A 15,491-nucleotide genomic window follows, 5' to 3' on the forward strand; every position below is an offset into this window, starting at 1 on the left:
AAAATAGGCACCCTGGTATCAATCTAACCTAAAAGTTCCAGAGTGTTCCCACTAAAACCGTGATTTGTGAATATTAAAACCCTGCAGTTAAGAAAAAACGTAGTAAATAAATACTTACAAACCCTGATGGAACATTTTTAGATTTTTGTTTAAAATATGGTATGTTTTGCTAAATGTTTGTGTTGGTGTGTGCAGTGTGACAGCTCACAGTGACAAGAACTTGATGACAGTCAGCAACCTGTCTGTGTGTTTTGGCCCGACACTGCTGAGGCCGGAGAAGGAAACTGTTGCTGCCATCATGGACATCAAGTTCTGCAACGTCGTCGTTGAGATACTCATCGATAACTACAACAAGGTAGGACTGAACACTTTACTTCATGATCTCTTCACTAAAGCAATCATACATACTCGAGGAATAGTAGACCCTTGTTCATCATCAGTGCAAAAAATAGTGAAACTACAATGCAGTAGACTCTCGCTCATCCGGGTCGGCCTTGTCCGGACTCCCGGTAGTCCGGATCGGCAATTGTGATTTTTCAGCGGCACAGTACAGTAGAAGTCTGATTATCCGAGCTAAACGGGACTGTCTCTGTTCGAGGTAGTCTCTACCTCGAATAATCAAAAAAATCTGATAACACGGCGATAAAAATTATTACCGGTGGAAGTGCATATGCCCGGCTATCATTACTGTGGACCGGGAACAAAATTCGGCGGTAAAAATTGTTACCGGTGGAATTGCATATGCCCGGCTATCATTACTGTGGAACTGGAAAAAAATAGAAAATAACGGCTATATACAGTACTGTGTATTTGCTTGACTCTTGATAGTCCAGATTTTTCCTAATCCGGACCAGACGTCCGCCACATTAGTCCGGATGAGGGACTGAGTGGATGAGTTAACTGTACTATTTTGATAAAAAATAATACAACAATAGTGTAAGTAGCAAACAGTGCTAGACTTATAAACACATGCTGTTTGTTTATGTGGCTGTGGACAAAACAGTGTCTTAAGTCTTACACAGGTGACAAGTCCAAACCATCCAAATCGTCTCAATCAAACTAATCCAAACGAATGAAGGCTAGTGTAGTTTACAACCCCAGGTGAACATAATTTACGATTTGGGAGTATTTGAAATCACTAAATCACTTTGGAATCTCAACTCAAACTTTAATTTATGAGACTCTCCACTATAACAAACCATTGTGTTTGTCACCCATGCAACTGTTACTTACACAACTGTTATTGTTGCAGATATTCAAGACTGCTCCAGAGTTGGTGGACGTAGACTCTAGGGAGAGTTCCCCTCTGGCCTACCCCTCCTCACCCCCCACTCCACCTCTCTCACAAGCTCTGAGAGCCAAGTACACCACCACTGTGCCTCCTGTTAGTCATGTAAGTTACTAACAGTATGTGTCAAGTGGTATTATGGTAGTATCTTTTTTGTAGACAGACAGTAGGAATGTTCATAAAATAATGATGTCTAGAGTTTGAGTGTTTAGTAGTGCCAGGGTAACTTACCTTTTCTAAAAGAGGTGGGCTGAAGCATTATTGCGTTTGTCGAAATGTGCACCCAGTCAGTTGGTATATTCAGACACCTTCATTGTAGAGACACCTGATGACTTCCTCTCCTAAAAGAAGGTGATCCGCCATCTCCTCTGACCTACTGCTCTTCCTGAATATTGGGTCACCATCATACAAACCCATTCAATGCAGTTTCTGAACTGTCAGTGGTCAGTTATTAGTCCTATCTTTTGTCTGATTCTTCCTCTGTACAACCTAAGGATGCCTGAGGCCACCTGTTTTGAAGGCGTGTAAAGTGTGAGCTTATTTACTCTTCAGCCCATCTCTAACGATGTTCTTCATTGGCTTATGAGTAGATAGGAGATGAACAAGTACTTACTTGAAATGCCACAGAAGGGTTGGGGACCAAACAAAGTTGCCTTCAAAAGCATCATTTGCCGGTCTGTCAGCAGCGTTGTTATCACTTCTAAAACGTGCAGGCACCCAACAAAGCTGCAAGTTTTTCTCCCTTCCCATTCTGACTCAGAAGCAAGACAGTCCCAGACAAGCTTAGAGTTGATCAAAAGATTTCAAAGTCACCTGACTGTAAGTGTAGGGATACAGAATATTTTGTCTCTGGTCTTCTTTCTGTGATTGATGATGACTGGTCAAAATCTATGTCCATCAGGCCATCTTTTATTAATGAGTTTATGGTCCTATAAAAATGCCAGATAAGTGTAAACATGTCAAGTAGTGTGGAAAGATGCTTCTATTGTATCCTTATAGTAAATTGAGTCTTATAAAGTCAATCATGAAGCTACTGTATTTACAATTGATACTTGACATTTTTAATTAAATTTTCTGTTTTTCATCTCAGGCAGTAATAAAAGCGTCGTACTATGACACGCCGACGCTGGCCGTCAGTCTCAGCTCCAGTCAGCCGAGTGTCAGCTCAGCCAGGGACAGAGACAGAGACTACTACGGTGCTCGTCCCTCCCCTCGCCCCTCCCTACCTACCTACGCCATCCCTGACCATCTGTCACATCATAAACCTTCCCCCACGCCACCTTACTACTATGCTGGCCTAGGTGAGTCTTGTAGCTGTGGGCTGTTTGATTGAGTAATCTAGAGGATAAGTTGTAAATCTGTTACTTTAAATTGAATATAAAGTAGGCCCTAGAACCTTGAGAGCTCGACACGGACAAAGATGACATGACGTGTCGGCAGCGGCCGATGACGGGTCCCACAAGGTAAAAAACTAGAGCCTTCTTATTGTTACCGTCCATGTAAAAACTACATACTTTTAACTATCCCATTATTTAACAATTTTGTCTAACATCCAAATTGAAAATCAGTTGAATATTACAACTATTTTATGCAGTAAGAAGCCAAAGAATGTACAGAAGAGACGTAAGTGGATAAGGTGTTATACTGTTATACTTACTATTCATTAAATTTCTTTGCTTTATCTTGTTTATCTTGTGTATAAATGACCAATAAACTCTCTATAGTTCGATACCCCCTAAGTCCAAAAAGTGTCGAAATATAGAGGTTCTTCTGTACAACTATTTTCCTCAATCACCTATCTGAACATTGACCTGACAGACAAAAGACAAAACTTGTGAACTTGTTTTCTATTTTGTTACAAGAAATTTTGTTGATGTCTTTGCGTCAGAGGATGATTACATACTTTCATTTGAACTGAGCATCAAGTAATGTTTTCTTACTATAAGAATTAGGGATAAGGTATAATTCAGCAAATTAGAAATAGTCCAAGTTAATAATAATATTAGGTTTTAATGTTTATAAATGACAAATACAAGTGTTGTGTTGTGTTTCAGTCAACTCAGATCCAGTGAACAGCACCAGCAGCAGCAATGAGTCAGTGTCCAGTCTGTCCTCTAGAGATGTCACCAACCACAACAGTTACTCCTCCATCACACCACAGAAGAGCAAACGAGGTAACCAGAGAGAAATCTGTGGCTGTTGCCACGAAACATGTAGTTTACCAATATCAAACAAGGATATTGTAAAGTAACAAAATAATTTTATTAATATAAAGCAATATCCAGAAGTAGGACGATGAATTCTGATAACCACACTTCACTGCATCTGTCTTGGTACAAAGCCATCTAGTTAAATGCCCGACTCAGGCCCGTTTTTGACTATGTCAGCGCCCTAGGCACTACTAAAATACTAGCGCCCCTTTGCAATATATATAACAGGGTGACTACCAACCGGGAAATCTGGGAATTAAGCGTGATTTTTTTTTAACCCGGAATTATGCGTGAATTTTGTATTTCTACCTGGAATTGTCAATTTAACGCAATGGCGCATGACAACAGCGACGTTTCCGTGACCACGGGAGACGATAATATGTCTCCACATGGCCGCGAGGGATGATCAGAACTTTGCCGCGATCGCATGAGAGACTATGATAATGTCTACACGACCGCGGGATATGATCATGATTTTACCACGATCGCGCAATACGATAATGAGATCTACAGAGCCATGAAGGATGGTCAGAATATTGCCACGATCGCATGACACAATGATAATGTCTAAACGACCGCGGGATATGATCATGATTTTACCGCGATCACGCAATACGATAATGAGATCTACAGAGCCGTGAAGGATGGTCAGAATATTGCCGCGATCGCATGACACGATGATAATGTCTAAACGACCGCGGGATATGATCATGATTTTACCGCAATCGCGCAAAACGATAATAAGATATATAGAGCTGCGATGGATGATCAGAATATTGCCGCGATCACAGAAGACGAAGATAATGTCCACACAACCACGGGAAACAGTCAGAAATTTGACGATAATGATCTCCACATGACTGCAGGATATTATTAACACTTTGATGTCTTCACGACCGCGGGAGACGATTACGATATCTTCACGACCGCGGGAGACGATTACGATGTCTTCACGACCGCGGGAGTTGATTACGATGCCTTCACGACAGCGGGAGACGATTACGATGTCTTCACGACCGCGGGAGACGATTACGATGTCTACAGGATCGCGGGAGTTACAATAATGATGGCTACTCTACACGGCTGCGAGGGATGATCAGAGTTTTACCGAGATCGCGTAAGACGATGTTAATGTCCACTCCACCACAGGAAAGATCAGAATTTGGCCTCATTCGCAAAAGACGATGAAGACCTCCAAACGACCGCGGGAGATGAGTACCATTTGCCGCAATGGCAGGAGGGGATCACAATGCCTCACGACCGCGGGAGGCGATGATGTCTTCATGGCTGTGAGGGATTATCAGAATTTTATCGTGATCACGCAAGAATATGATAATGTCCACACAACCCCGGGAAAAGATTAGAATTTTGCTTCATTCGCAGTAGACGGTGATAATCTCCTCACGACCGCGGGACGTGTTCATATATTGCCGCGATCAAGGAAGACGACAATTATGCTGTCCACACGTCCGCCGAAAATAGTCAGAATTTTGCCGTGATCGCGGGAGACGGACGATGATGACGTATACACAACCACAGGAAAAATTAACATCTTGCCACAATTGCGGGAGACTGTTAAGATGTCTACACGGCCGCGAGGGATTATCAGTTTACCGCGATCGCGTGCAAATACAGCTACAATTTTTGTTATTTTCCAATTTTTTGGCGCCCCCCAAAAATGACAATTGCCTTGCGCCCTAGGCACGTGCCTACCATGCCTATTCGGTAAATCGGCCCTGGCCCGACTGCAAAAAGGAAACTTTGTCTATGGTAAGGATGAATCAAGTCGGTTGTCAGTTTTACTGGTTATTAGCCAAAAAAACTGAGACCGGGAGTTAATGGGAAAAGTCAATATCACTTGATTGACCAGTAAATTTAATTTGCTGCCAAAAAACCTCTACAGGTAAATTAAATTTTACAAATCATTTAGTTGCGATTGCAAAGACAATGAAGATGTCTTTGCAATGCAAAGGTTGTTCTAGATTTTAGTGTAACCACAGGAAACAATGATAATGTCTTCGTGATCGGGGGAGGTGTCCAAATTTTTGCCGTAATAGCAGGAGTTGATCATGATAGTGCCTCAATCACGGATTTTAGTCATTATGGCATTATGATAAACACACACCTAACCAAATTTATGATTATTAAAGTTAGCATTGCTTTCCTACTTTGGAACACATGTGTTTAAGTACTACGTAGTTGTAATGAGTGTTAAAGCTACCCTCAACAATAATCAACTAACCTACAGTATTCCATTTTACTCAGATATTTTACCTGCAAGTAAGTATGGCATTGTATATTCACAGCAGATTTGATTAAATTTCCACCGGCAAACTTACAGAACCCCTAATTGTTGTTTTTGTGAATACCCTTTAAACATCAAATGCTATCATCACTCTTTTACTCAAAGACACTTGACTGCTTATCTATAAAAAATTATCACTGTTTACCTTTTAAAAATTTACCTTCTTACCACAAACAGTTTTTAAATGGTGTATGTTTTTCTCTAAGCTCAAGTTCAGTATCTTGAACCAGTTTACAATTAGTCATGAGGCCAAACATAGGTACTTAAATAACAGAAAACAGAACAATTATCTGTAGGATCAATTTAGAATCTATCATGTTTTAATTCATTATGAAGAAAAATTTTGTATTGTTCATGCATTGAAAATCATTACCGTTCTCATTATAGAATGAGAGATATTTAAAGAGAAATACAAACGATAATGGTAAAACATTTCCTCAATTGCTTTAACCTTGCTTATTTAAACAATTGGTGACACAATCTAAATTGGTGCCACTTATGATATGCATTTTGGAACAGAAGAAAAATCATTCATTGACAATCCTAATGACATTTTAAAGACTAAATATTTACATTTTAATTACCGACATTCATTAAGTTTTGTGACGCTAATATCATTGTGAAAAGTCAAGTGCAGACTATTCTCTTCATGGTTTCCCTATTCCAACCCATTATCTATTCACCGTTGCCAGGTGCCAGTGTCTCACAATTGCCAGGTGTTCTGTGATGATTCTTATCACGATGACGCACAATCACAATGTATACAAACATCTCAGTCTGTTTCTTCTCCTTCACCTTGCTGTTCTATCATGGCTAATAACTCTCTACTGTCCAGAATATCTGCATACATAAAGTCGTCCTTTCAATGCAGTTGTTTTTTCCTCAAGTGCTGTTAGTATTTTGTTGTTTGGCTTTTGGGTTTTTTTGTGGTGGGTTAGGAAATTAATTTACCAAAAACATGCTGTGTTTATTTTGATTATTTTTATAGACTGAATTATCAATATATTGTAAGAAATCGTATTTTTGTGTTGATAGTTGATACTGATTCTGTAAGATTATTATTATCTGATAATATCTGCTTATCAACTATGATTTTATTGTTATTTTATTTTAGTTTATTTTAGAGTGCTGAATTGCTGATGCTTCTTTTCCTCGTCCAAGATTGTTCGTTTGATAGAAATAAACTTGAATTAAATTTGAATAAAATAACAATTTTGTAAAAAAGTTTAAAATATTTTTTTATTAAATTTTTTGTTGTGTGTTTTTTGTCATGCTATCAATTTTCAAAGTAAGTTTTCTGTAGCAACTTGTTTATATGTATCTACACTTTTTTTATAAAATTTAGTTTTCTTAAAAAAAATGTAGTTCCAATAAATTTTAATAAATGAAAGCAAAATACATCAATTTTTTACTCTACAGTAGATAAGACGGATTCAATCTGTGCAGTTCTGACTAACTACCTTAAACCACTCACTGAATGATACAATTATAACAATAAATATTCTTAACATAAAACTACTAATGTGTATAGACGATAAGCAGTTTATTTAAAAAATCCTTCATCTCTAATTCAATCTTAAATGTTCACAGGTTTGCCAATGGGAGGCAGTAAGATGAGTTTACATTATGCTACAAGCTATCGGCCCCAGGACAATGTGTGAGTATTCATTATTCTATTGTTAACATTATTTAGAAAAAACTTAAGTTATATTTATTACTCTAATGCAAAGAGTCTGTATAAGCTTGTAAACTATGGATGACAGGAAAAACGACTGCTCTGGTTACTTGTATTAAAAGTCGCTGGATAGAAATGTTTTGGAAACAAAATAATTATCCTACCAGAAAAAAACCTATATTAAAATAAAATTTACTGGTTACTATTTCACTTAATTTTGTAAGCTAACTAACCCTCTTGTTTTGTGAACCCCAATACAATTGTATCTAATGCCAAATTTTGTCAAATGCATACAGTATTTTAAACTGTTACAATTTTAAAATACATTATTTTTGATGCTATACTTTATCCATAGTATAATGTTTTTGAAATCTGCAAGCAATGTGTTGATACACCCATCTGCTGTAATTGATAACAAGTTTTAACATAGTAGAAGGTAAGTAATTCGCTAATTCTTTTTAAGTGTTGTACATAGCCCTACATAGCCATATTGGATTTCCATCTCATAAGAATATGTTTGAAATTTAATTCTTCTAAAATGTCTATATAGAAGCACAATCAATGGTCTCCTAACATGACACGGATATTTTTCCTTCTTTCTAGTTCTTTTAAGAGCCCCTAAACTCTTATTTCCTAGATAAGCTTGCTAAACCTTCTTTCCCTAAGCAAAATAAAAAAACGTAGGTTTTGTCAAAACATTAAATAGCAATAAGATTTTCTCTAAATCATCAAAGAAAGAAGTTATTGTAACAACTTCCCCGTCATTTAACATTCTGTCCCACTCACAACATGTTCTTATGGAACCAAAATCCAAGCTGGCTTCCGCTGTGGAAGATTCTAACCATGTTAACTGTGGATGGTATTGTAGGCCTCCAGGTACCCCCAACTCTCTTAGCAGTGGAAGGTCAAGTCCAGGTTTCTCTCAAGGACCAAGGTATTCCCCCCTCCCCCGCCACAGCATGCTCCCCCCTTCTCCCTTTACCCCATTGCTAGTCAGTGTTGAGTGAGCTGCATTTTGACTAAGGCCTCTTTCGCATTGTGCCCTTATTTTCAGCGAGTGATATGTTTTTTTTTAGTTTGTAGGCTGCTTGTTTCATCGCTGGCTTCAGGTGCTTGACTTATAAGATGTGTTTATAAGATTTCATATTTATATTTGTTTGTTCATCGACAACTTTGGTTCTAGGCAAATCAGGAGTTTTTTTACAATTCTATCCCGTTCAATGGGGTATTCAAATGTGACGTGAGTACAGTCAAATAACCCCCCCACCCTCTGCCCTTAGGGAGTTACAAGCAATTTCTTCCCTAGGATGTTGTACTTATTTTAATTTTTTGTGTGTACTTCTTTTCACAATGAATCATGCCTGATTTAATGTCTGGTAGATATAAAAAGCGGACACAATATGATAGTAACTTGAAGATTCTGGTTTGCAAAAGGGTGAGAAACTTGACCTGGAAGCAGTTAATCAAAAATTGTTTTATTATTTGCGTATTTCTTCTACTGAAGATGAGAAAGAAATAACAGCAGTTAACAAAAGTACCCTCTCCATGGTTTAGTTTATTTAATTATATTGTGTCATTACGGACATTAAAACAGGAACATCTTGGTACATCGATAAAGATTTGGTTCTCTATCTATCACCACTATTTTTTGGCTTTTTGTTTACACGATTTTATATGACAGTATAAACAAAAAAACATGTTATGCATACCTACCAATAATTTATTTGTTCTCTGTAATTCCCAAAACTGTTATTGGTTTTCTTACCCCTTAGTGACAACTGGATAGTGAACTTTGCCATTCTAGACATTTCTCTCGAGCAGTGAATGAGTAATTAATATTCTGATCCAAGCTAATTAATGGAGTTCTCAAGTAATGGAGAATGGGCACTGCCTTTTTTAGAATATTAAAGTATTAATCTATTCCAAACCTAATCTAACTGAACAAAATTATAATGGTTGTGAATCAATGGAATGCAAAAAAATAACAGTGGTGGTGCATTAAAACAAAAAGAACCCAAATTCCCCTCAGTTAAAATTTTTGACATTTTACTTAATTACAAAATTAAAAATTAAATAACAAATTCCCTGAAGGCCCTTCTTGTTGCTTGGTATTGTAATATGATAGATTAATGTTATAGGTAGACTACCTGATTTTATTAAATCCAACAAATTGTACATATTTTGTTAAATCCAATATTCAATTTCCACGATCGACAATAGAGCCTATTTTTATATTTTAGGATTATAGATACCTATTCTAGTTTGATGAATTTTTCATTAGGATTTAGTTTTATTGTCAGTTATTGGTATTTAAGAACACGCAGTTATATTTCCTTTAGTTTTTAATGTCAGTGCACCCATAGCAGCGTTTTGAGAAGATTAGTTCAACTCATAGTTCTTATTTATTTATTATTTATCCATGCCACAAGCTTAGGTATTTGCTTTATCAGTCATGTATGTATTGTTTGCTTTCATTTTTAGTTTTTAGTGTGTGTTCATTAATTTTTGTGTATTTTAAATGTGTTTATAATAATTTAGTAATATACATTTTTGGATCGCTTTCACAGAAAGGCTTATTCTTATGTTAACAATTTTTGTTAAATGCATGTTTAAAGTTTTGACAATAAAGTCTGTAAAATTCTTTTGTTGAAATTGTTACCTTGTTGTACTACTATTTAGTAAAAAGGTAACCGTTAAACCATCAAAGTATTAGAGGATAAATATTATATTTTTTTGAAAAATAAAACTTATTCACATATTTCAGAATAATGTAAAGAGCTAATTGTGTAATGTTTTGTTAGGAATATAATGTAATCAACAAAAAATGTCAAAAGTGATCACAAATAATCCTAAAAACAATATGGCTACAAAGTATCCAAATAACCAAGAAAACATGATTTGCAAACATCTACTTGTTCTGTTACAACTAAGGCTAAGGTCAAAGTCAATGCAAAGACTTCATGTCAATATAGATAAAGAGATTCATGTTGATGGTTTTTTTTTAGATTAAAATTAGAACTCGGCTGGTCAATTAGTAAGAGCACAGACCTGTTGTACTGAATGTTTTTTATTTAAATCCTGTCTGTCACCAATGGGTTTATTTTTGTCACAATGCCGTGGTTAATGGTTCAGAACCAATTTCTAGCTGTAGGTTTTTTTAGTTTTAACACAGGAAATTTTAATTAGTCAAAAAAGAGCAATAAGAGCCATGTTAAATCTTGAGTCTGATGAATCCGTAAGGGAGCATTTTACTAACCAAAATATATTAACCGTCTATAGTTTGTATATCCTTGAGTGTATTATGCATGTCAGGAAACATAAAGCCAATTTTACAACACATGAAGATATACATAACTACAACACCAGAAATAAAAAAAAAACATAGTCTTACCTTTTCATAATTCTGAGCTATATAAAAAGAAACCATCCTATGCCGGTTCTGTATTTTTAAAACATATTCCAATAGAAATATTGAACACAGAAAATCAAAACAAGTTCAAAAGTTTTTTGATCAGAAATGCATTTTACTCTCTTGAAGAGTTGTACAATTTAACTGATGTGAATGCTGATGTATGTAGATAACAGTTATCTCACATCAGTTACTGTCAATTTCATAACTGAACAATTCAACAATGTACTGAGTTAGATTAAGGAACTGTGAGGCTATTTATTGTATTGCTGTACATGAAACAAATAAAGAAGTTTTGAATCAAATTGAATTGAATAGGTTCACCTATCTTAAAAAAAAGTCTTTCAGGTGAAGAAAAGAAGAAAACCCACTCCCCCCCCCTCTCGCTCTCTCTGTATATTGAAAAACTCCCTTTACTATTAAAAGTCACATAACAAAAAAAAAAGCCAACTATAGGACTTTTCTTAACATGAACAGTCTCAAAACCCTTTGGACTCTGGTGGCACTGTGTACTAATGCAACATTCTATGTTACAGGAGGGTGAGGACGCTGTATGCTTGTATGGGTGAAAACGACGGAGAACTATCTTTTGAACCTAACCAAATCATAACTAATGGTGAGGATACATCAACCCTAGTTATCGACTCCTAGATATTTTTGTCATACAATTTTATGTAAATTTAACATATATGTCAATCTTTTTACCATTCAAACAATGTGCCGATAATAATAATCATGCCATCATACTCTGTATGTGACTCAGACAAAATTGTAAAAAGTAAAATCTTCTAGTTCTGCATCTGACCTTTGACTATTATCTGACCCATTGTTTGATAGAAGAAGGTTTACAGTGCATTGTTCTTAAGTTTTAATATACGTTTATGTTATTTTTGAGTGGTTGGAGATCAAAAAATAAATGAGAGCTTCTAGTATCTAATCTAATCATAACCATCTTGTCAGAGTGAGGTACGGGCCATAACAAAACCAGTTGTCATAGGGAAACATAAGGGGTAGATGTATTTAAGTCAAGGTTGTGGGCCCAATATTGAGAGTTTTAGCAGAAGCTGATTCAGGTTAGGGTAGCTGAGTGGACAGTCCTTACCTAGGAACAGCTCGGTCACCAGTTTGATCTGAGAAATGTCAGCAGTTGTACCTATCAAAACCGGACCCAGCTGTTCTTGATCATTTGATTTTCAAAAGGTTCTGGCTTAAGAAAATAGATTTTAGTTAGTATCTCACTCAATTCTACATTCATCCACCATTTCTATTCAGGTTGAAACATGCAAAATTGTGTGTCTGTCTTAATAATATGACAATGATGTGAAACCAAAGCTATGGTATGGTACAAGGTTATTTCAGACACCCCTAGAATATTCCATTGCAAATCTAAATCATCAGTGTTGTGGGGTTATAATGCACCTCAAGTGGCACAAGGGCCAATTTTTGTGTCCCTTGTTACACAACAGCGCCCGATCTTTTTCTAGTCTCATTTTTACTGCTTAGCTTCCAAATTAATAGATTATAATTATAAAACGAACAGCTGGCCTAATATTTTACGTGATTTTCGTAACACTTTGGAGGACTACACTGTCTTTCATTTTCAGTGCGGACCTCGCTAGAGCCGGGTTGGCTGGAGGGAACTCTCAACGGCAAGACAGGCTTGGTCCCAGAGAACTACGTAGAACTGCTGCCTTGATCTGTACCCCTCCCCCCTCACCCTTCCACTCATCAGTGCCATCGCCCTCACCAGTACACATATTTCTACATACCTTTAACGTATAAGAATAACTTTTAAGAACAGATTATATGGCATCAAGGCTTGGAAATGAAATTTTATCAAAACGTGAGTAATTTTATTCTCGCTTTTTAAGAACGAGAACTTTTAAAAGTTATAAATTACAAAATGTAAAACTAAAACTAACAAATCCTTGAGGTTGAATTGTAATTTTTGATTGTTAGTGTTTACACAGAATGACTACTGGTCATCAAAGTCACTGATTTTAAGACATTCTAAATTGAAAATGCTGGATAGGGTCTAAAAAAACTGTCTATTTTATTATATACTATTAATTAAAAGCAATATTGGGAAGTGATATAGTTTATTGAATAAACTATTTATTTAGTGAAAACAAGAATAAATTATAAAAGGTTTTGAAAACCTGTATTATCAGGTAATCCGATTAGTTGCTGATAAACTCAAAGAGTTTTAAGGAAATCCTCTATTGCAACATAAAACTAGATTTTACAGAGAATTCTTCATAGTGAAGTCACAGATTTTATCCAAGTTTTAAAATATTTTTATCTCAATTTTGCGGGTCGAATAAAAAAATGAATGAATTACTTGAAGATAGATAAAAAAAGTGTTAATATGCATAAAATGTCCTAAATATTCACCCAAAGAGTAATTAATGTATGCTAAAACAGGCTAAATGAAGTGTGCAGAAAGTTAGTTATTGAGTCATCATAGATTGACTTATACTTTTATCTACTCACACGTATCAGCATCTGTTCAATACAATTACAACAAACTAGTTAAACCTATAAAATTTTTAATAAAAATTGCCTACAACTTTTATAAAGCCTAAAGTTTCTAAGGCCTGAATAGCCTAATGTTATTTTAAGACAAGTTTTACAACCATAATATCCATATCTTTAGGGTATACAGTATAATCAAAATAGTCAAGCAAGCAAGTTCCTGTATTTTTACCATTTCTGCCCATCAAGCACTGAGGAGGTTTTGGACAGTTACGCCTGAGCCGCGCTACATCCCGAAGACAACTAAAACACCAATCTCATATCAATGTGTCAATATATGTAATATTTGTACTTTGTGAACTGCTGCGCAATACTAGGGCCTATAGGCCGTTCACCTTGGCTTTCATTATACTTTGTAAGCGTAATCATTTATTTTTCTAACTAATTTTGATACTTTGTGTTTTACAAGATATTGTATTCTTTAATAGTTCCCTCGATTAAGGTATGAGGTCACACAAAGGATCTTATGACTGATTGCAATAAGGGATTGATGTCGAGCTTCGAGCTATTATAATATTTGGGCAAGTGTGTTTATAAATCTTCTTAATGATAGTGAAATTTAAATGTTTTTCATCTTTTAATAAGAAAAAACTAGTATTTGTAAGTTATGAGGTAATTAAACATTTTATTTAATGTAAAATTTTATTCTGTCCTGATGAATACCGGTTTTTTACCGAGTTTCTCACAATTAATAATTGTTAACCAAGAACTTATTTGTACTAATTTCAATTATAACTTACTGAGTAATATTATGTGATTGTAATGTATTTGAGTTGAGGGTAGAAGATGATTTACTTTTGATGTTTGATGATGTAGTTTCTATCAGAGTGTTTAGCTGGTTTGAGGACCAGAGTTTGATTTGTAGGGTTTGTACTTCACTTTTTCAGAGTGAGGGTGATTCAGGGAACTATTTCTCGTCTGTATTTCTTCTCCAGTAACATTTATCCTCACTGATTATTTGGAGATCTTTTATTTCTCTATGGTTTTATATTATTCTTGTTATAGTTTCTTACCATAGCTATCCTTGTTATTGTTATGTGTTATTACACTGTTTTAGCATTTAGACCATTGTAAACCTTATAGCACTTGTTTTATCGATTAGTTGCTGTTAACCAAAGACTTAACGTTGTTTCTTTGCTGGTCGAATGGTTTCCTTTCTTCTAATCTTGGTGGTTATATATGTCTTTGTCAGCAGTGTAGTGATGATTAGGTTTATCGTATTTATTTAAGTACCTGAGTTAGCCTGTATTGTATTCCTTTTTATTGGTTTGGTTGAGATTACAGAATTTAATAAACAATGTGAATATTTGTTTTCAAAAAGATTTTTATGAATAAAAAAAATATTAATTTAGAATTTATCTCTTGTAACGTTTTGACAACTAGATTATTTTATTAAAAAATTGTTGCTTTGATAGCAATTATTGAGCATCATATATTTTATATGAAGATTTTGATTTGAATTGACAAACTGTTAAATGATTGCCCCAAACTCAACCAAACTAAACCAGTTATCTTTATACAAATTCTATATTATTCATTGACTTTCATTCCATTTACACATACATAGCTATAACTGTTTAAATTTTGTTGTATAGTGTGCATAATTTAGTTATTTGTATGATAAAAAACTGTACATAATATTTTAATTTAATATTAAAGTAAGCACAAAGTGCACATAGTTACTAATTGTTTCTTTGTTATCCTCATCAAAAGTTTCTTATTTTCTCAGTTAAGTTTTATCTTTTGAATCAGTAAGGTGCTTATACAATTTACCATATTTGGTACAACCTTTATTGGTACAACTCTATTGCTATTCTTGGCAATGTAGTCAAATAATAAAAACTAGTAAATCTAAAATTTAAAATTAACAATTTCAAGTTTAACCATGAGATGCAAAGGTTTGTATGTATTAAAAAAATATATAAAATCGATAATTATCTGTGCAAACAGACATTTTTCATAATAATGAAGGAAGTAATTTTCTGCAATTTTCAGTTGGTAACTTTATGTCCTCACCAACTTCCCAACTTGTCCTCAGATTCTTGACTCTAAAATTAGGGGTTTTCTTG

At 35.1% G+C, this 15,491-nt stretch overlaps 1 protein-coding gene across 3 annotated transcripts in view; it reads left to right on the top strand.

The window, feature by feature from the left end:
• LOC128985345 (rho GTPase-activating protein 26) overlaps positions 1-15,104 on the top strand; it is a 151,648-nt gene extending 136,544 nt beyond the window's left edge. For 2 of the 3 annotated variants that reach the window (XM_054404759.1, XM_054404760.1), the window contains exons 15-22: positions 196-355; positions 1,253-1,393; positions 2,379-2,589; positions 3,343-3,462; positions 7,394-7,460; positions 8,347-8,412; positions 11,424-11,503; positions 12,492-15,104. In XM_054404759.1, the coding sequence (XP_054260734.1) occupies positions 196-355; positions 1,253-1,393; positions 2,379-2,589; positions 3,343-3,462; positions 7,394-7,460; positions 8,347-8,412; positions 11,424-11,503; positions 12,492-12,583 (937 nt within the window). In that variant the 3' untranslated portion in view covers positions 12,584-15,104. The remainder of the gene's footprint in view (positions 1-195; positions 356-1,252; positions 1,394-2,378; positions 2,590-3,342; positions 3,463-7,393; positions 7,461-8,346; positions 8,413-11,423; positions 11,504-12,491) is intronic. The other variant, XM_054404761.1, reaches the window with a different exon arrangement.
• The last annotated feature ends 387 nt before the right edge of the window (positions 15,105-15,491 follow it).

The sequence above is a fragment of the Macrosteles quadrilineatus genome, unplaced genomic scaffold (genome assembly GCF_028750875.1).
Source record: "Macrosteles quadrilineatus isolate MER2022 unplaced genomic scaffold, UCM_ALF_1.0 Scaffold_2__2_contigs__length_208266976, whole genome shotgun sequence".
Classification (NCBI taxonomy): Eukaryota; Metazoa; Arthropoda; class Insecta; order Hemiptera; family Cicadellidae; genus Macrosteles; species Macrosteles quadrilineatus.